This window comes from Oncorhynchus nerka, unplaced genomic scaffold, assembly GCF_034236695.1.
Source record: "Oncorhynchus nerka isolate Pitt River unplaced genomic scaffold, Oner_Uvic_2.0 unplaced_scaffold_1187, whole genome shotgun sequence".
In the NCBI taxonomy this organism is placed as follows: domain Eukaryota; kingdom Metazoa; phylum Chordata; class Actinopteri; order Salmoniformes; family Salmonidae; genus Oncorhynchus; species Oncorhynchus nerka.
The window spans coordinates 90,343-111,586 of NW_027040145.1; the positions used below are offsets into that span (position 1 = coordinate 90,343).

Consider the following 21,244-nt stretch of genomic DNA (forward strand, 5'->3'; position numbering starts at 1 on the left):
AGGGTATCTCTCTCTGTTTCTCTGCTGTTCTGATATGGAGCTCTAGGAATAGAACAATACACTCCTTCAGCCTCCTAATGTTAAAGAGGCCGCAGTAACACACACACACACAGTCACACACACAGTCACACACACAGTCACACACATAGTCACACACACAGTCGTCATTCTACATTCATATTTTAAGTGTGTGGTTAAGTCGTATTCTGAGAATGCGGGTGTGTGTGCCAGGCAGAAGTAAATGGTGAACCGAGCAGAACAGAGCAGAATAGAGCAGAACACAGCAGAGCAGAGCAGAACACAGCAGAGCAGAACAGAGCAGAACACAGCAGAGCAGAGCAGAACACAGCAGAGCAGAACACAGCAGAGCAGAACACAGAAGAGCAGAATAAAGCAGAACACAGCAGAGCAGAACAGAGCAGAACACAGCAGAGCAGAACAGAGCAGAATAGAGCAGAACACAGCAGAGCAGAACACAGCAGAACAGAGCAGAATAGAACAGAACTGAGCAGAACACAGCAGAGCAGAACAGAGGAGAGCAGAACAGAACAGAGCAGAACAGAGGAGAGCAGAACAGAGCAGAACAGAGCAGAGCAGAACAGAGGAGAACAGAGCAGAACACAGCAGAGCAGAACACAGCAGAGCAGAACACAGCAGAGCAGAACAGAGCAGAACACAGAAGAGCAGAATAAAGCAGAACACAGCAGAGCAGAACAGAGCAGAACACAGCAGAGCAGAACAGAGGAGAGCAGAACAGAACAGAGCAGAACAGAACAGAGGAGAGCAGAACAGAGGAGAGCAGAACAGAGCAGAGCAGAACAGAGGAGAACAGAGCAGAGCAGAACAGAGGAGAACAGAACAGAGGAGAACAGAGCAGAGCAGAACAGAGGAGAACAGAACACAGCAGAGCAGAACAGAGCAGAGCAGAACAGAGCAGAGCAGAACACAGCAGAGCAGAACACAGCAGAGCAGAACAGAGCAGAACACAGAAGAGCAGAATAAAGCAGAACACAGCAGAGCAGAACAGAGCAGAACACAGCGGAGCAGAACAGAGCAGAATAGAGCAGAACACAGCAGAGCAGAACACAGCAGAACAGAGCAGAATAGAACAGAACAGAGCAGAACACAGCAGAGCAGAACAGAGGAGAACAGAACAGAACAGAACAGAACAGAGCAGAACACAGCAGAGCAGAACAGAGGAGAGCAGAACAGAACAGAGCAGAACAGAACAGAGGAGAGCAGAACAGAGCAGAGCAGAACAGAGCAGAGCAGAACAGAGGAGAACAGAGCAGAGCAGAACAGAGGAGAACAGAACAGAGGAGAACAGAGCAGAGCAGAACAGAGAACAGAGCAGAACAGAACAGAGCAGAAGAGCAGAACAGATGAGAACAGAGGAGAACAGAGCAGAGCAGAACAAAGCAGAGCAGAACAGAACAGAGCAGAACAGAGGAGAGCAGAACAGAGGAGAACAGAGCAGAACAGAGGAGAACAGAGCAGAGCAGAACAGAGGAGAACAGAGCAGAACAGAGGAGAACAGAGCAGAGCAGAACAGAGGAGAGCAGAACAGAGCAGAACAGAGGAGAGCAGAGCAGAACAGAGGAGAACAGAGCAGAACAAAGCAGAGCAGAACAGAACAGAGGAGAGCAGAACAGAGGAGAACAGAGGAGAACAGAGCAGAACAGAGGAGAACAGAGGAGAACAGAGCAGAACAGAAGAGAGCAGAACAGAGGAGAACAGAGGAGAACAGAGCAGAGCAGAACAGAGGAGAACAGAGGAGAACAGGGCAGAACAGAGCAGAACAGAGGGGAGGTGATATCAATAATACTTTGAGTAAAAGAGAATGTTTTTGGATTTTCACCCTCCAGACATGATTTCCTAAAAGACTTAATGATGAAATGCCTATGTATGTTATGTTGTGAATTTGAACATGAATTATGTCTCTATTTCAGATGACTCTGGTGTTTTTTGTACAATGTACCCAATGATTAATGAAAACTTGCTGTCCTCATTGTGGTTTTACAGACGTGTTTAATACGTCTTATTTAAACACTTTATTCAAATATTTATGAAATGCATATTGTTATATTTGGTAGCACTTATTTGTTTTTCCTTCGCCTCCAACCCCTTTCCATGCGTGGAACAGATGTGGGTGGGTATAGGTCTACATAAGGGTGCTAATTTTAAGAAACTCACCAAAGCTCTGACGAAGGCCGTGAGGCTGATACATAAGCTTATTAAAGATCAGTGATACTATCAAGAGCAGTGTGTGGTGTCCTTTTTCCTTCATCTTGTTCAACTGTTGCCATGCACCTGCAAAAAAGATTACTCAGATGTGTGAGTGCCTTTAAATGTTGAATTATCATGCATTATTACCATGGGTTATTATCATGCATTATTACCATGTGTTATTATCATGCATTATTACCATGTGTTATTATCATGCATTATTACCACGTGTTATTATCATGCGTTATTATGACGCATTATTACCATGTGTTATTATCGTGCATTATTACCATGTGTTATTATCATGCATTATTACCATGTGTTATTATCATGCATTATTACCATGTGTTATTATCGTGCATTATTACCACGTGTTATTATCATGCGTTATTATCACGCATTATTACCATGTGTTATTATCATGTGTTATTATCATGTGTTATTATCATGCGTTTGTACCATGTCTTAGTATAATGCGTTAATATCATGCATTATTACCATGGGTTATTACCATGTGTTATTTTATTTGATTTATTTCACCTTTATTTAACCAGGTAGGCAAGTTGAGAACAAGTTCTCATTTACAATTGCGACCTGGCCAAGATAAAGCAAAGCAGTTCGACAGATACAACGACACAGAGTTACACATGGAGTAAAACAAACATAGTCAATAATACAGTATAAACAAGTCTATATACAATGTGAGCAAATGAGGTGAGAAGGGAGGTAAAGGCAAAAAAGGCCATGGTGGCAAAGTAAATACAATATAGCAAGTAAAACACAGGAATGGTAGTTTTGCAATGGAAGAATGTGCAAAGTAGAAATAAAAATAATGGGGTGTAAAGGAGCAAAATAAATAAATTAATTAAATACAGTTGGGAAAGAGGTAGTTGTTTGGGCTAAATTATAGGTGGGCTATGTACAGGTGCAGTAATCTGTGAGCTGCTCTGACAGTTGGTGCTTAAAGCTAGTGAGGGAGATAAGTGTTTCCAGTTTCAGAGATTTTTGTAGTTCGTTCCAGTCATTGGCAGCAGAGAACTGGAAGGAGAGGCGGCCAAAGAAAGAATTGGTTTTGGGGGTGACTAGAGAGATATACCTGCTGGAGCGTGTGCTACAGGTGGGAGATGCTATGGTGACCAGCGAGCTGAGATAAGGGGGGACTTTACCTAGCAGGGTCTTGTAGATGACATGGAGCCAGTGGGTTTGGCGACGAGTATGAAGCGAGGGCCAGCCAACGAGAGCGTACAGGTCGCAATGGTGGGTAGTATATGGGGCTTTGGTGACAAAACGGATTGCACTGTGATAGACTGCATCCAATTTGTTGAGTAGGGTATTGGAGGCTATTTTGTAAATGACATCGCCAAAGTCGAGGATTGGTAGGATGGTCAGTTTTACAAGGGTATGTTTAGCAGCATGAGTGAAGGATGCTTTGTTGCGAAATAGGAAGCCAATTCTAGATTTAACTTTGGATTGGAGATGTTTGATATGGGTCTGGAAGGAGAGTTTACAGTCTAACCAGACACCTAAGTATTTGTAGTTGTCCACGTATTCTAAGTCAGAGCCGTCCAGAGTAGTGATGTTGGACAGGCGGGTAGGTGCAGGTAGCGATCGGTTGAAGAGCATGCTTTTAGTTTTACTTGTATTTAAGAGCAATTGGAAGCCACGGAAGGAGAGTTGTATGGCATTGAAGCTTGCCTGGAGAGTTGTTAACACAGTGTCCAAAGAAGGGCCAGAAGTATACAGAATGGTGTCGTCTGCGTAGAGGTGGATCAGAGACTCACCAGCAGCAAGAGCGACCTCATTGATGTATACAGAGAAGAGAGACGGTCCAAGAATTGAACCCTGTGGCACCCCCATAGAGACTGCCAGAGGTCCGGACAGCAGACCCTCCGATTTGACACACTGAACTCTATCAGAGAAGTAGTTGATGAACCAGGCGAGGCAATCATTTGAGAAACCAAGGCTGTCGAGTCTGCCGATGAGGATGTGGTGATTGACAGAGTCGAAAGCCTTGGCCAGATCAATGAATACGGCTGCACAGTAATGTTTCTTATCGATGGCGGTTAAGATATCGTTTAGGACCTTGAGCGTGGCTGAGGTGCACCCATGACCAGCTCTGAAACCAGATTGCATAGCAGAGAAGGTATGGTGAGATTCGAAATGGTCGGTAATCTGTTTGTTGACTTGGCTTTCAAGACCTTAGAAAGGCATGGTAGGATAGATATAGGTCTGTAGCAGTTTGGGTCAAGAGTGTCCCCCCCTTTGAAGAGGGGGATGACCGCAGCTGCTTTCCAATCTTTGGGAATCTCAGATGACACGAAAGAGAGGTTGAACAGGCTAGTAATAGGGGTGGCAACAATTTCGGCAGATACTTTTAGAAAGAAAGGGTCCAGATTGTCTAGCCCGGCTGATTTGTAGGGGTCCAGATTTTGCAGCTCTTTCAGAACATCAGCTGAACGGATTTGGGAGAAGGAGAAATGGGGAAGGCTTGGGCGAGTTGCTGTTGGGGGTGCAGTGCTGTTGATCGGGGTAGGAGTAGCCAGGTGGAAAGCATGGCCAGCCGTAGAAAAATGCTTATTGAAATTCTCAATTATGGTGGATTTATCAGTGGTGACAGTGTTTCCTATCTTCAGTGCAGTGGGCAGCTGGGAGGAGGTGTTCTTATTCTCCATGGACTTTACAGTGTCCCAGAAGTTTTTTGAGTTAGTGTTGCAGGAAGCAAATTTCTGCTTGAAAAAGCTATCCTTGGCTTTTCTAACTGCCTGTGTATAATGGTTTCTAGCTTCCCTGAACAGCTGCATATCATGGGGGCTGTTCGATGCTAATGCAGAACGCCATAGGATGTTTTTGTGTTGGTTAAGGGCAGTCAGGTCTGGGGAGAACCAAGGGCTATATCTGTTCCTGGTTCTAAATTTCTTGAATGGGGCATGTTTATTTAAGATGGTTAGGAAGGCATTTTTTTTAAATATCCAGGCAACCTCTTCTGACGGGATGAGATCAATATCCTTCCAGGATACCCCGGCCAAGTCGATTAGAAAGGCCTGCTCGCTGAAGTGTTTCAGGGAGCGTTTTACAGTGATGAGTGGAGGTCGTTTGACCGCTGACCCATTACGGATGCAGGCAATGAGGCAGTGATCGCTGAGATCTTGGTTGAAGACAGCAGAGGTGTATTTAGAGGGCAAGTTGGTTAGGATGATATCTATGAGGGTGCCCGTGTCTGAAAATGTTGTAGTTTGGAATTAAAATTTCTGAATTTTTGGTGGTCTTCCTAATCCAGGATTCAGACACAGCTAGAACATCCGGGTTGGCAGAGTGTGCTAAAGCAGTGAATAGAACAAACTTAGGGAGGAGGCTTCTAATGTTAACATGCATGAAACCAAGGCTATTACGGTTACAGAAGTCGTCAAAAGAGAGCGCCTGGGGAATAGGAGTGGAGTTAGGCACTGCGGGGCCTGGATTCACCTCTACATCGCCAGAGGAACATAGGAGGAGTAGAATAAGGGTGCGGCTAAAAGCAATAAGAATTGGTCGTCTAGAACATCTGGAACAGAGAGTAAAAGGAGGTTTCTGGGGGCGATAAAATAGCATCAAGGTATAATGTACAGACAAAGGTATGGTAGGATGTGAATACAGTGGAGGTAAACCTAGGTATTGAGTGATGAAGAGAGAGATATTGTCTCTAGAAACATCATTGAAACCAGGAGATGTCATTGCATGTGTGGGTGGTGGAACTATTATCATGTGTTATTATCATGCATTATTACCATGTGTTATTATCATGTGTTATTATCATGCATTATTACCATGTGTTATTATCATGTGTTATTATCATGCATTATTACCATGTGTTATTATCATGCGTTATTATCATGCATTATTACCATGTGTTATTATCATGCATTATTACCATGTGTTATTATCATGCATTATCGCCGTGTGTTATTATCATGTGTTTGTACAATGTGTTATTATCATGCATCATTATCATGTGTTATTACCATGTGATATTATCATGCTCTGGTACCATGTGTTATTATCATGAGTTATTATCATGCGTTATTGCCATGTGTTATTATCATGTGTTATTATCATGTGGTATTATCATGCATTTGCACCTTGTGTTTTTATCATGCGTTATTATCATGCGTTATTGTGATGTGTTATTATCATGTGTTATTACCATATGTTATTATCATGCGTTATTATTATGTGTTTATACCATGTGTTATTATGATGTGTTATTATCATGAATTTGTACCATGTGTTATTATCATGCGTTATTGTGATGTGTTATTATCATGTGTTTTTACCATGTCTTCTTATCATGCATTTGTACCATGTGTTATTATCATGTGTTATTATTATGCGTTTGTACCAATTGTTATTATCATGTGCTATTATTATGTATTTGTACCATGCGTTATTATCATGTGTTATTATTATGCATTTGTACCATGTGTTATTATCATGTGTTATTATCATGTGTTATTATCATGTGTTATTATTATGCATTTGTACCATGTGTTATTATCATGTGTTATTATCATGTGTTATTATCATGTGTTATTATCATGTGTTATTATCATGTGTTATTATTATGCATGTGTACCATGTGTTATTATCATGTGTTATTATCATGTGTTATTATCATGTGTTATTATCATGTGTTATTATCATGTGTTATTATTATGCATGTGTACCATGTGTTATGGCTTGTCATGTCTTGTGCTGTTAGTTGATGTTTCCTGGATCAGTATCTAACTAACCTCTCTGTCCCTTCCCAAACCTTCTCTCTCTCTCTCTCTCTCTCTCTCTCTCTCTCTCTCTCTCTTCCCCACTTCTCTCTCTCCCACTCCCCTGCCTCCCTCTCTCTCTCGCTTCCCTACCTCTCTCTCTCTTTCTTTTCCCTGCCTCCCTCTCTCTCTCTCTCTTCCCCACCTCTCTCTCTCTTTCATGCCTCTCTCCCGCTGCCTCTATCTCTCCCCCTACCCTCTCTCTCTCTTCCCCACCGCTCTCTCTCTCTTCCCCACCTCTCTCTCTCTCTTCCCTGCCTCCCTCTCTCCCCCGCCTCTATCTCTCCCCTACCATCTCCCTATCCCTATCTCCTCCCCCTTCTCCCCGTTCTCGCTCTCACTCCCCCCACCCCAACCCTCCAGTCTGCCAGTATCCGTGAGGAGCGAGGGGATGAGGTGGAGGTGGAGCTAACAGACAGCCAGAGGAAGCTGACCCTGTCCAGGGAGGAGGTCCAGAGGATGAATCCTCCCAGGTTCAGTAAGGTGGAGGACATGGCTGACCTCACCTGTCTCAACGAAGCCTCCGTCCTACACAACCTCAGAGAGAGATACTACTCTGGCTTGATATACGTCAGTATATTACACACACACACACACACACACACACACACACACACACACACACACACACACACACACACACACACACACACACACACACACACACACACAGGACACAATAATACATAAACTCAAACTTGCACAGCATACAAGGGAGAAGTGAAAGTCAAAACAGATGTGTGTATGTACAGTATATACAGTTGAAGTCGGAAGTTTACATCCACTAAGGTTGGAGTCATTAGTTTATGGGTAAGGGTTAGGAGTTAGGGTTAGTTTATGGGTAAGGGTTAGGAGTTAGGGTTAGTTTATGGGTAAGGGTTAGGAGCTAGGGTTAGTTTATGGGTAAGGGTTAGGAGCTAGGGTTAGTTTATGGGTTAGGGTTAGGAGCTAGGGTTAGTTTATGGGTTTAGGGTTAGGAGCTAGGGTTAGTTTATGGGTTAGGGTTAGGAGCTAGTGTTAGTTTATGGGTTACGGTTAGTTTATGGGTAAGGGTTAGGAGTTATGGTTAGTTTATGTTTATGGGTAAGGGTTAGGAGCTAAGGTTAGTTTATGGGTAAGGGTTATGAGTTAGGGTTAGTTTATGGGTTAGGGTTAGTTTATGGATAAGGGTTAGGAGTTAGGGTCAGTTTATGGGTTAGGGTTAGGAGCTAGGGTTAGTTTATGGGTTAGGGTTAGGAGCTAGGGTTAGTTTATGGGTAAGGGTTAGGAGCTAGAGTTAGTTTATGGGTAAGGGTTAGGAGTTAGGGTTAGTTTATGTTTATGGGTAAGGGTTAGGAGCTAGGGTTAGTTTATGGGTAAGGGTTATGAGTTAGGGTTAGTTTATGGGTGAGGGTTAGGAGTTAGGGTTAGTTTATGGGTTAGGGTTAGTTTATGGGTAAGGGTTAGGAGTTAGGGTTAGTTTATGGGTTAGGGTTAGGAGCTAGGGTTAGTTTATGGGTAAGGATTAGGAGTTAGGGTTAGTGTTAGGAACTAGCGTTAGTTTATGGGTAAGGGTTAGGAGTTAGGGTTCGTTTATGGGTTAGGAGTTAGGGTTAGTTTATGGGTATGGGTTAGTTTATGGGTAACGGTTAGGAGTTAGTGTTAGTTTATGGGTAAGGGTTAGGAGCTAGGGTTAGTTTATGGGTGAGGGTTAGTTTATGGGTAACGGTTAGGAGTTAGGGTTAGTTTATGGGTAAGGGTTAGGAGCTAGGGTTAGTTTATGGGTTAGGGTTAGTTTATGGGTTAGGGTTAGAAGCTAGGGTTAATTTATGGGTAAGGGTTAGGAGCTAGGGTTAGTTTATGGGTAAGGGTTAGGAGCTAGGGTTAGTTTATGGGTAAGGGTTAGGAGCTAGGGTTAGTTTATGGGTTAGGGTGAGGAGTTCGGGTTAGGGTTAGGGTTAGTTTATGGGTTAGGGTTAGAAGCTAGGGTTAATTTATGGGTAAAGGGTTAGGAGCTAGGGTTAGTTTATGGGTAAGGGTTAGGAGTTAGGGTTAGTTTCTGGGTTAGGGTTAGGAGCTAGGGTTAGTTTATGGGTAAGGGTTAGGAGCTAGGGTTAGTTTATGGGTAAGGGTTAGGAGCTAGTTTATGGGTAAGGGTGAGGAGTTATGGTTAGTTTATGGGTTACTGTTAGTTTATGGGTAAGGGTTAGGAGCTAGTTTATGGGTAAGGGTGAGGAGTTAGGGTTAGTTTATGGGTTACTGTTAGTTTATGGGTAAGGGTTAGGAGTTATGGTTAGTTTATGTTTATGGGTAAGGGTTAGGAGCTAGGGTTAGTTTATGGGTAAGGGTTATGAGTTAGGGGTAGTTTATGGGTGAGGGTTAGGAGTTAGGGTTAGTTAATGGGTTAGGGTTAGGAGCTAGGGTTAGTTTATGGGTAAGGGTTAGGAGGTAGGGTTAGTTTATGGGTTAGGGTTAGGAGCTAGGGTTAGTTTATGGGTAAGGGTTAGGAGCTAGGGTTAGTTTATGGGTAAGGGTTAGGAGCTAGTTTATGGGTAAGGGTGAGGAGTTATGGTTAGTTTATGGGTTACTGTTAGTTTATGGGTAAGGGTTAGGAGCTAGTTTATGGGTAAGGGTGAGGAGTTAGGGTTAGTTTATGGGTTACTGTTAGTTTATGGGTAAGGGTTAGGAGTTAGGGTTAGTTTATGGGTTAGGGTTAGTTTATGGGTAAGGGTTAGGAGTTAGGGTCAGTTTATGGGTTAGGGTTAGGAGCTAGGGTTAGTTTATGGGTGAGTGTTAGGAGTTAGGGTTAGTTTATGGGTTAGGGTTAGTTTATGGGTAAGGGTTAGGAGTTAGGGTCAGTTTATGGGTTAGGGTTAGGAGCTAGGGTTAGTTTATGGGTAAGGGTTAGGAGCTAGGGTTAGTTTATGGGTAAGGGTTAGTAGCTAGGGTTAGTTTATGGTTTAGGGTTAGGAACTAGGAGCTAGGGTTAGTTTATGGGTTAGGGTTAGGAGCTAGGGTTAGTTTATGGGTTAGGGTTAGGAGCTAGGGTTAGTTTATGGGTAAGGGTTAGGAGCTGGGGTTAAGTTTAGGGTTAGGGGTTATGGAAAATTGGATTTTGAATGGGACTGAATTGTGTGTCCCCACGAGGTTAGTTGTACAAGACTGTGTGTGTATTGGGGGGGTGGGGGGGTTACTCTGTAGAGAGAACTGTGACATCAGTGTAACTGATATAAGAGGAGGGGTTGTGTTACATCACACTCGTTTATATAAGAGAGAGAAGGACGGAGGAGAAAGGAGAGCTGCATCTCCTGTTTCGTGACTATGAACCAATGAAGGGAAGGATGAGAGAGATAGAAAGAGGAAGAGAAATGGATAGAAAGGAAGATAGATAAGAAGAAAGAAAGAAAAATAAGTGTTGCGGAACTTTGATATGAAGAATGTGTCAGAAAGAGTTAGAATGTGACATAGTGAACGACACTTTCTATTGTATATCTATGTTGAGGAATTTGAAGGCTGTTTATGTTTATCTTATCTGCTTTAGAGAAAGAGAGATAGAGAGAAAAGGGGGGATTTTGGTGGACAAGGCAGTATACTGCTCCTCATATTTCAGTCCACCACACACACACACACACACACATACTGTATGTGTGGATTATCAGGGAAGGGTGTGAGAGGAGGTGGATGGTTAGGGGTGACCAGTCAGAATCCACAGAGTCATCTTGTTATCAGTACCGTTACACTGTTGCCTGCATATTTCATTCATTAACCTGTGTTGTAGCACTATCTGGTTGATTGATTATCCTGACAGCTATCTTTCTTTTTCATTACAAATGCCTCCTTACACATTCCACCTGACCCTACTCATACTGTAGGTTAATGTGTCCTACTCATACTGTAGGTTAATGGGTCTTACTCATACTGTAGGTTAATGGGTCTTACTCATACTGTAGGTTAATGGGTCTTACTCATACTGTAGGTTAATGGGTCTTACTCATACTGTAGGTTAATGAGTCCTACTCATACTGTAGGTTAATGGGTCTTATGCATACTGTAGGTTAATGGGTCCTACTCATACTGTAGGTTAATGTGTCCTACTCATACTGTAGGTTAATGTGTCTTACTCATACTGTAGGTTAATGGGTCCTACTCATACTGTAGGTTAATGGGTCTTACTCATACTGTAGGTTAATGTGTCCTACTCATACTGTAGGTTAATGGGTCTTATGCATACTGTAGGTTAATGGGTCCTACTCATACTGTAGGTTAATGTGTCCTACTCATACTGTAGGTTAATGTGTCTTACTCATACTGTAGGTTAATGGGTCCTACTCATACTGTAGGTTAATGTGTCCTACTCATACTGTAGGTTAATGGGTCCTACTCATACTGTAGGTTAATGTGTCCTACTCATACTGTAGGTTAATGGGTCTTACTCATACTGTAGGTTAATGGGTCCTACTCATACTGTAGGTTAATGTGTCCTACTCATACTGTAGGTTAATGGGTCGTACTCATACTGTAGGTTAATGTGTCCTACTCATACTGTAGGTTAATGTGTCCTACTCATACTGTAGGTTAATGTGTCCTACTCATACTGTAGGTTAATGGGTCCTACTCATACTCTAGGTTAATGTGTCTTACTCATACTGTAGGTTAATGGGTCCTACTCATACTGTAGGTTAATGTGTCTGCTCATACTGTAGGTTAATGGGTCATACTCATACTGTAGGTTAAAGGGGGTCGTACTCATACTGTAGGTTAATGTGTCCTACTCATACTGTAGGTTAATGTGTCTGGTCATACTGTAGGTTAATGGGTCCTACTCATACTCTAGGTTAATGTGTCTGCTCATACTGTAGGTTAATGGGTCCTACTCATACTCTAGGTTAATGTGTCTTACTCATACTGTAGGTTAATGGGTCCTACTCATACTGTAGGTTAATGTGTCTGCTCATACTGTAGGTTAATGGGTCATACTCATACTGTAGGTTAAAGGGGGTCGTACTCATACTGTAGGTTAATGTGTCCTACTCATACTGTAGGTTAATGTGTCTGGTCATACTGTAGGTTAATGGGTCCTACTCATACTCTAGGTTAATGTGTCTGCTCATACTGTAGGTTAATGGGTCCTACTCATACTGTAGGTTAATGGGTCCTACTCATACTGTAGGTTAATGTGTCCTACTCATACTGTAGGTTAATGTGTCCTACTCATACTGTAGGTTAATGAGTCCTACTCATACTGTAGGTTAATGTGTCCTACTCATACTGTAGGTTAATGGGTCGTACTCATACTGTAGGTTAATGTGTCATACTCATACTGTAGGTTAATGGGTCCTACTCATACTGTAGGTGAATGTGTCTGCTCATACTGTAGGTTAATGTGTCCTACTCATACTGTAGGTTAATGGGTCCTACTCATACTGTAGGTTAATGGGTCCTACTCATACTGTAGGTTAATGTGTCCTACTCATACTGTAGGTTAATGGGTCCTACTCATACTGTAGGTTAATGTGTCCTACTCATACTGTAGGTTAATGTGTCCTACTCATACTGTAGGTTAATGTGTCCTACTCATACTGTAGGTTAATGGGTCCTACTCATACTCTAGGTTAATGTGTCTTACTCATACTGTAGGTTAATGGGTCCTACTCATACTGTAGGTTAATGTATCTGCTCATACTGTAGGTTAATGGGTCCTACTCATACTGTAGGTTAATGGGGGTCGTATTCATACTGTAGGTTAATGTGTCCTACTCATACTGTAGGTTAATGTGTCTGCTCATACTGTAGGTTAATGGGTCTGCTCATACTGTAGGTTAATGGGTCCTACTCATACTGTAGGTTAATGGGTCCAACTCATACTGTAGGTTAATGGGTCCTACTCATACTGTAGGTTAATGTGTCCTACTCATACTGTAGGTTAATGGGTCTTACTCATACTGTAGGTTAATGTGTCCATCTTATACTGTAGGTTAATGGGTCCTACTCATACTGTAGGTTAATGGGTCCAACTCATACTGTAGGTTAATGGGTCCTACTCATACTGTAGGTTAATGGGTCTTACTCATACTCTAGGTTAATGTGTCCTACTCATACTGTAGGTTAATGGGTCTTACTCATACTGTAGGTTAATGTGTCCATCTTATACTGTAGGTTAATGGGGGGGGAATGTTGGGCGGGATTGACCCTCCCTCTCCTAATGTTGCTGTTATATGACTCAGATTAGGTGTGTGTGTGATATGACATTGCCTGGCTTAATGGCTGGGTCTAGGCATTGGGAGGGCATGGGTCATTGAGATTAAGCATGGTATTTTAGTTATCATTGAACTTTGTGTATATCTATCCTGGGTGTGTGTGTGTGTGTGTGTGTGTGTTTGCAGACATACTCGGGCCTGTTCTGTGTGGTGATCAACCCCTATAAGAACCTGCCCATCTACACAGAGTCTATAGTGGAGATGTACCGAGGGAAGAAACGCCATGAGATGCCCCCTCACATCTACGCTATATCAGAGGCTGCCTACCGCAGCATGCTACAAGGTAACCCTAACCCCTGACCCCCTCACATCTACGCCATATCAAAGAAATGTATGATTTTCATATGTGCATTTTCGTGGAATAGTTTCATTTCAATAATAATGTTTTAATTTCTCAAAATCATTGTCACGTGGTTAATCATAAAAATATTAATTCAAATGAATAAACTCTAAAAGTAAAAATTTTACTAATGCGAGAGCACCAGCCTCTGCCTTATGGACGGACACATTGTGAGGCTACACCTTGATCATTGGCGGCTAAATAGCCTAATTGAGCGCATGGAACTCAGAGATGGCCATGCAGCCCAGAGATGGCCATGCATCCCAAAGATGGCCAATGCAGCCCAGAGATGGCCATGCAGCCCAGAGATGGCCATGCAGCCCAGAGATGGCCAATGCAGCCCAGAGATGGCCATGCAGCCCAGAGATGGCCATGCAGCACAGAGATGGCCATGCAGCACAGAGATGGCCATGCAGCCCAGAGATGGCCAATGCAGCCCAGAGATGGCCAATGCAGCCCAGAGATGGCCAATGCAGCCCAGAGATGGCCATGCAGCCCAGAGATGGCCATGCAGCACAGAGATGGCCATGCAGCACAGAGATGGCCATGCAGCCCAGAGATGGCCAATGCAGCCCAGAGATGGCCAATGCAGCCCAGAGATGGCCAATGCAGCCCAGAGATGGCCATTGCAACCCAGAGATGGCCAATGCAGCCCAGAGATGGCCATGCAGCCCAGAGATGGCCATGCAGCACAGAGATGGCCATGCAGCACAGAGATGGCCATGCAGCCCAGAGATGGCCAATGCAGCCCAGAGATGGCCAATGCAGCCCAGAGATGGCCAATGCAGCCCAGAGATGGCCATGCAGCCCAGAGATGGCCATGCAGCACAGAGATGGCCATGCAGCACAGAGATGGCCATGCAGCCCAGAGATGGCCAATGCAGCCCAGAGATGGCCAATGCAGCCCAGAGATGGCCAATGCAGCCCAGAGATGGCCATTGCAACCCAGAGATGGCCAATGCAGCCCAGAGATGGCCAATGCAGCCCAGAGATGGCCATTGCAACCCAGAGATGGCCAATGCAGCCGTTGGCCCATAACTTCCGTTGTCAACTAAGTAAAAATACATAAAGCCGACAAATTAAAACTGTCAAATATACGGATGAAAATTCTGGTTCTTTCAATCACATTCATCAACAGTTGAAGTCAGAAGTTTACATACACTTAGGTTGGAGTCATTCAAACTTGTTTTTCAAACACTCCACAAATTTCTTGTTAACAAACTATAGTTTTGTCATGTCAGTTAGGACATCTACTTTGTAATTTTTCCAACAATTGTTTACAGACAGATTATTTCATTTATAATTCACTGTATCACAATTCCAGTGGGTCAGAAGTTTACATACACTAAGTTGACTGTGCCTTTAAACAGCTTGGAAAATTCCAGAAAATGATGTCATGGCTTTAGAAGCTTCTGATAGGCTAATTGACATCATTTGAATCAATTGGAGGTGTACCTGTGGATGTATTTCAAGGCCTACCTTCAAACTCACTGCCTCTTTGCTTGACAGCATGGAAAAATCAAAATATATCAGCCAAGACCTCAGAAAAAAATTGTAGACCTCCACAAGTCTGGTTCATCCTTGGGAGCAATTTCCATCACCTGAAGTTACCACGTTCATCTGTACAAACAATAGTATGCAAGTATAAACACCATGGGACCACACAGGCGTCATACTGCTCGGGAAGGTGCAAAAAGTGCAAATCAATCCCAGAACAGCAGCAAAGGATCTTGAGAAGATGTTGGAGGAAACAGGTATAAAAGTATCTATATCCGTATCTATAAAACGAGTCCTATATCAACATAACCTGAAAGGCCGTTCAGCAAGGAAGAAGCCACTGCTCCAAACCGCCATAAAAAAGACAGACTACGGTTTGCAACTGCACATGGGGACAAAGATTTACTTTTTGCAGAAATATCCTCTGGTCTGATGAAACAAAAATAGAACTGTTTGGCCATAATGACCATTGTTATGCTTGGAGGAAAAAGGGTGAGGCTTGCAAGCCGAAGAACACAATCTCAACCGTGAAGCACGGGGGTGGCAGCATCATGTTGTGGGGTGCTTTGCTGCAGGAGTGACTGGTGCACTTCACAAAATAGATGTCATCATGAGGAAGGGAAATTATGTGGATATATTGAAGCAACATCTCAAGACATCAGTCACATATCGGTCTTCCAAATGGACAATGACCCCAAGCATACTTCCGAAGTTGTGGCAAAATGGCTTAAGGACAACAAAGCCAAGGTACTGGAGTGGCCATCACAAAGCCTTGACCTCAATCCCATAGAAAATGTGTTGGCATTACTGAAAAAGCGTGTGCGAGCAAGGAGGCCTACAAACCTGACTCCGTTACACCAGCTCTGTCAGGAGGAATGGGCCAAAATTCACCCAACTTAATGTGGGAAGCTTGTGGAAGGCTACCTGAAACGTTTGACCCAAGTCAAACAATTTAAAGGCAATGCTACCAAAAACTAATTGAGTGTATGTAAACTTCTGACCCACTGGGAATGTGATGAAAGAAATAAAAGCTGAAATAAATTATTTTCTCTACTATTATTCTGACATTTTCATTCTTAAAATGAAATGGTGATCCTAACTGACAGGGACAATTTACTCGGATTAAATGTCAGGAATTATGAAAACTGAGTTTAAGTGTATTTGGCTAAGGTGTATTTAAACTTCCGACTTCAACTGTAGGCCTTTTCCCACGTACGCTGTCTGTGGAAGACTTCCTCATATGCCATTTCTCTCCTGTTCTATTGGTTTTCATATCAACTTTCCTTCGTTGTCCTGAAGCCAAATTCATCATCCTAGTCATATTAGCAACCCATTCTAGTTGTTGCATCTTTTGATTCACTCTCTTTCTAAGTTTCTAACAGATATTTTTATTTCCCTTTTTCTCCCCAATTTCTTGATATCCAATTGCGATCCAATTGCGATCTTGTCTCATCGCTCAACTCCCCAAAGGAATCGGGAGAGGCTAAGGTAGAGTCATGCGTCCTCTGAAACATGACCATGAGCCGCCAAACCGCGCTTCTTAACACCCGCCCGCTTAACCCAGAAGCCAGTTGCACCAACGTGTCGGAGGAAACACTGTTAAACTTACGACCGTAGTCAGCCTGCAGGCGCCCGGCCTGCCACAAGGAGTCGCTAGAGCACAATGAGCCAAGTAAAACCCGCCCGGCCAAAACTAACCCGGACTACGCTGGGCCAATTGTGCGCCGCCCTATGGGACTCCCTGTCACAGCCAGTTGTGACACAGCCCGGGATCAAACCCGGGTCTGTAGTGACACCTCAAGCACTGCGATGCAGTGCCTTAGACCGCTGCGCCACTCGGGAGGCTTGAAAATATATTTTTATTGGCTAATTCATTACAGGAGTTGCATGTTTTGTTCAGATGAATTACCATAATGTAAATTTGATTTCTGTCATTCTGAGCACCGTGAGTGGACGCCCTAAGGGGTTACACAACCAATGCAAATGTGTCTGATACATTTCTCAAATGGCCAGTAAATTATAATCTTCCCGGCCACATTGTTTGGTGCCACATTTTCCCAACGGAGACCCTGCTGACAGTGTAAATACCATATGGAGCGGCAGGGTAGCCTAGTGGTTAGAGCGTTGGACTAGTAACCGGAAGGTTGCAAGTTCAAACCCCCGAGCTGACAGGGTACAAATCTGTCATTCGGCCCCTGAACAGGCAGTTAACCCACCGTTCCTAGGCCGTCATTGAAAATAAGAAATTGTTCTTAACTGACTTGCCTAGTTAAATCAAATATACATTTTGTTACATTACAGCCTTATTCTAAAATGTATTAAATAGTTTTTTTCCCTCGTCAATCTACACCCAACACCCAATAATGACAAAAACAGGTTGTTAGAAATTGGTGGTTCCAAACTTCATTCATTTAAGAATGATGGAGGCCACTGTGTTCTTGGTGACCTTCGATGCTGCATCCATTTTTTGGTACCCTTACCCAGATCTGTGGCTCGACACAATCCTGTCTTGGAGCTCTAGGGACAATTGCTTTGACCTCATGGCTTGTTTTTTGCTCTGACATGCACTGTCAACTGTCACTGTCATCCTTATATAGACAGGTGTGTGCCTTTCCAAATCATGTCCAATCAAATTAATTTACCACAGGTGGACTCTAATCAAGTTGTAGAAACATCTCAAGGATGATGAATGGAAACAGGATGAACCTGAGCTCAATTTCTAGTCTTATAGTACAAGGTCTGAATACTTGTGTATTCGCATTGTCATTATGGGGTATTGTGTGTAAATTGATGATAAAAGAACATCTATTTTAGAATAAGGCTGTAATGTAACAAAATGTGGAAAAAGGGAAGGGGTCTGAATACTTTCTGAATGCACTGTAAATCCATGTTTTTTGTGGAAGCATATGGAAACATTGGCAATGAGAATATCTCTGCAAATGGCAGGAGTAATTACAGTTCATTCTGGGACTTTTCCCACACCACATGTATTATGATAGGAGCGTGACAAACAGACACGGATTGCTCCACTCCTCCATTAAAACCAGTTAGAGACAGATTGAGCAACGTTTCTGCCCCGAGGTCAATTCATTAGACAACAACTCTCTCTCTCTCTCTCTCTCTCTCTCTCTCTCTCATTCTTTCTTTCAATGTGACAGGTGTGTGTCCGTGATCTGTGATCCTATTGATAATTGAACCAGTATGACTGGTATGTGTGCGTGTCCCTGTATGTCTGTGCACATGCGCGTGTGTGTGCTTGGCTCTCTGTGTGTGTGTCTGTGGTTCAGAGGAAACCTTTAAAACAAACACACCAGAAATGTAACAGACAAGGTCAGGCCATTGTGTTGGTGTCTGCAGTGTGGGCTGGAGCAGAGGTCTGAGGTCTGTCTGGAGAGACCACTTCTGTAGCTTTGACCTCCTTCCTCCTCACTACACGACAATGCTGCTCAGTGAGAGCTGTTGAAATCACATACACACTGACAGCCTTTGTGTTTCAGTCAGGTTCTCTGACATAGATTGACAAGTGTATCGATCCCCTTGTTACAGTGATTACTGGTATAAGAAGTGATGGTAGTACTGTTACAGTGATTACTGGTGTAAGAAGTGAAGGTATTACTGTTACAGTGATTACTGGTGTAAGAAGTGAAGGTAGTACTGTTACAGTGATTACTGGTGTAAGAGGTGAAGGTAGTACTGTTACAGTGATTACTGGTGTAAGAGGTGAAGGTAGTACTGTTACAGTGATTACTGGTACTGTTACTGTGATTACTGTTACAGTGATTACTGGTGTAAGAGGTGAAGGTAGTACTGTTACAGTGATTACTGGTGTAAGAAGTGAAGGTAGTACTGTTACAGTGATTACTGGTGTAAGAGGTGAAGGTAGTACTGTTACAGTGATTACTGGTGTAAGAAGTGAAGGTAGTACTGTTACAGTGATTACTGGTGTAAGAGGTGAAGGTAGTACTGTTACAGTGATTACTGGTGTAAGAGGTGAAGGTAGTACTGTTACAGTGATTACTGGTGTAAGAAGTGAAGGTAGTACTGTTACAGTGATTACTGGTGTAAGAGGTGAAGGTAGTACTGTTACAGTGATTACTGGTGTAAGAAGTGAAGGTAGTACTGTTACAGTGATTACTGGTGTAAGAAGTGAAGGTATTACTGTTACAGTGATTACTGGTGTAAGAAGTGAAGGTAGTACTGTTACAGTGATTACTGGTGTAAGAGGTGAAGGTAGTACTGTTACAGTGATTACTGGTGTAAGAAGTGAAGGTAGTACTGTTACAGTGATTACTGGTGTAAGAAGTGAAGGTAGTACTGTTACAGTGATTACTGGTGTAAGAAGTGAAGGTATTACTGTTACAGTGATTACTGGTGTAAGAAGTGAAGGTATTACTGTTACAGTGATTACTGGTGTAAGAAGTGAAGGTAGTACTGTTACAGTGATTACTGGTGTAAGAAGTGAAGGTAGTACTGTTACAGTGATTACTGGTGTAAGAGGTGAAGGTAGTACTGTTACAGTGATTACTGGTGTAAGAGGTGAAGGTATTACTGTTACAGTGATTACTGGTGTAAGAGGTGAAGGTATTACTGTTACAGTGATTACTGGTACAAGAGGTGAAGGTAGTACTGTTACAGTGATTACTGGTGTAAGAGGTGAAGGTATTACTGTTACAGTGATTACTGGTGTAAGAGGTGAAGGTATTACTGTTACAGTGATTACTGGTGTAAGAAGTGAAGGTATTACTGTTACAGTGATTACTGGTGTAAGAGGTGAAGGTAGTACTGTTACAGTGATTACTGGTGTAAGAAGTGAAGGTAGTACTGTTACAGTGATTACTGGTGTAAGAGGTGAAGGTAGTACTGTTACAGTGATTACTGGTGTAAGAAGTGAAGGTAGTACTGTTACAGTGATTACTGGTGTAAGAGGTGAAGGTAGTACTGTTACAGTGATTACTGGTGTAAGAAGTGAAGGTATTACTGTTACAGTGATTACTGGTGTAAGAAGTGAAGGTAGTACTGTTACAGTGATTACTGGTGTAAGAAGTGAAGGTATTACTGTTACAGTGATTACTGGTGTAAGAAGTGAAGGTAGTACTGTTCATTGGGTAATATGAAAGACTGACATATTCTGCTTTCGTTATTATTCTCTCACAGACAGAGAAGATCAATCTATCCTCTGCACGTGAGTAACCTGGGGTTATATATCTGTCTGTCTACCTGTATGTCTACCTGTATGTCTGCCAGTCTTGTCTGCCTGCCTGTCTGTCTGCCTGTCTTGTCTGCCTGCCTGTCTGTCTGCCTGTCTCGTCTGCCTGTCTTGTCTGCCTGCCTGCCTACATGCCTGCCTGCCTGCCTGTCTGTCTGTCTACCTGTCTGTCTGCCTGTCTTGTTTGCCTGTCTTGTCTGCCTGCCTGCCTACATGCCTGTCTGCCTGCCTGTCTGCCTGTCTTGTCTGCCTGCATGCCTGTCTGTCTGCCTGTCTTGTCTGTCTGTTTGCCTGTCTGTCTGCCTGTCTTGTCTGTCTGTTTGCCTGTCTGTCTGCCTGTCTTGTCTGTCGTTTGTCCGTCTGTATTCTCACCATGGTAAATGATCCCAATTTAGATTACTGAAGCTGAGTATAGCTTAGTTTCTGCTAGGATCCTGTTTTTAAACTTTTACCTGTCTTTTGACCTGTCTGTCTGTCTGTCTTGCCTGTCTTTTGACCTGTCTGCCTGTCTTGTCTGTCTTTTGACTTGTCTGTCTGCCTGTCTGTCTGCCTGTCTTGTCTGTCTTTTGTCCGTCTGTATTCTCACCATGGTAAATGATCCCAATTTAGATTACTGAAGCTGAGTATAGCTTAGTTTCTGCTAGGATCCTGTTTTTAAACTTTTACAGCCCAGTCCCCCTCCAACACTAGAAGTATATTTAGTTTCCCCCAGTCAGTCTCCTGTATTCTCCTTTATTCCCATCCAACAGCAACACAATGACTAGTGTCTGTATCCTGCACACCTGCTCTCTGTGTATAGAGGAATACACTGCATGGTTCCTCTGTTCCCTGGTGGCCTACACGTGTGTATAGAGGAATACACTGCATGGTTCCTCTGTTCCCTGGTGGCCTACACGTGTGTATAGAGGAATACACTGCATGGCTCCTCTGTTCCCTGGTGGCCTAC

General features: G+C 43.1%; 1 protein-coding gene across 1 annotated transcript in view; it reads left to right on the forward strand.

Annotated features, from left to right (window-relative positions):
• Window positions 1-21,244, forward strand: part of LOC115117585 (myosin-10-like) — an 88,985-nt gene that overhangs the window by 9,798 nt on the left and 57,943 nt on the right. The window contains exons 3-5 of the mRNA XM_065015974.1: window positions 7,383-7,589; window positions 13,382-13,538; window positions 20,247-20,274. Of these exons, the coding sequence (XP_064872046.1) occupies window positions 7,383-7,589; window positions 13,382-13,538; window positions 20,247-20,274 (392 nt within the window). The remainder of the gene's footprint in view (window positions 1-7,382; window positions 7,590-13,381; window positions 13,539-20,246; window positions 20,275-21,244) is intronic.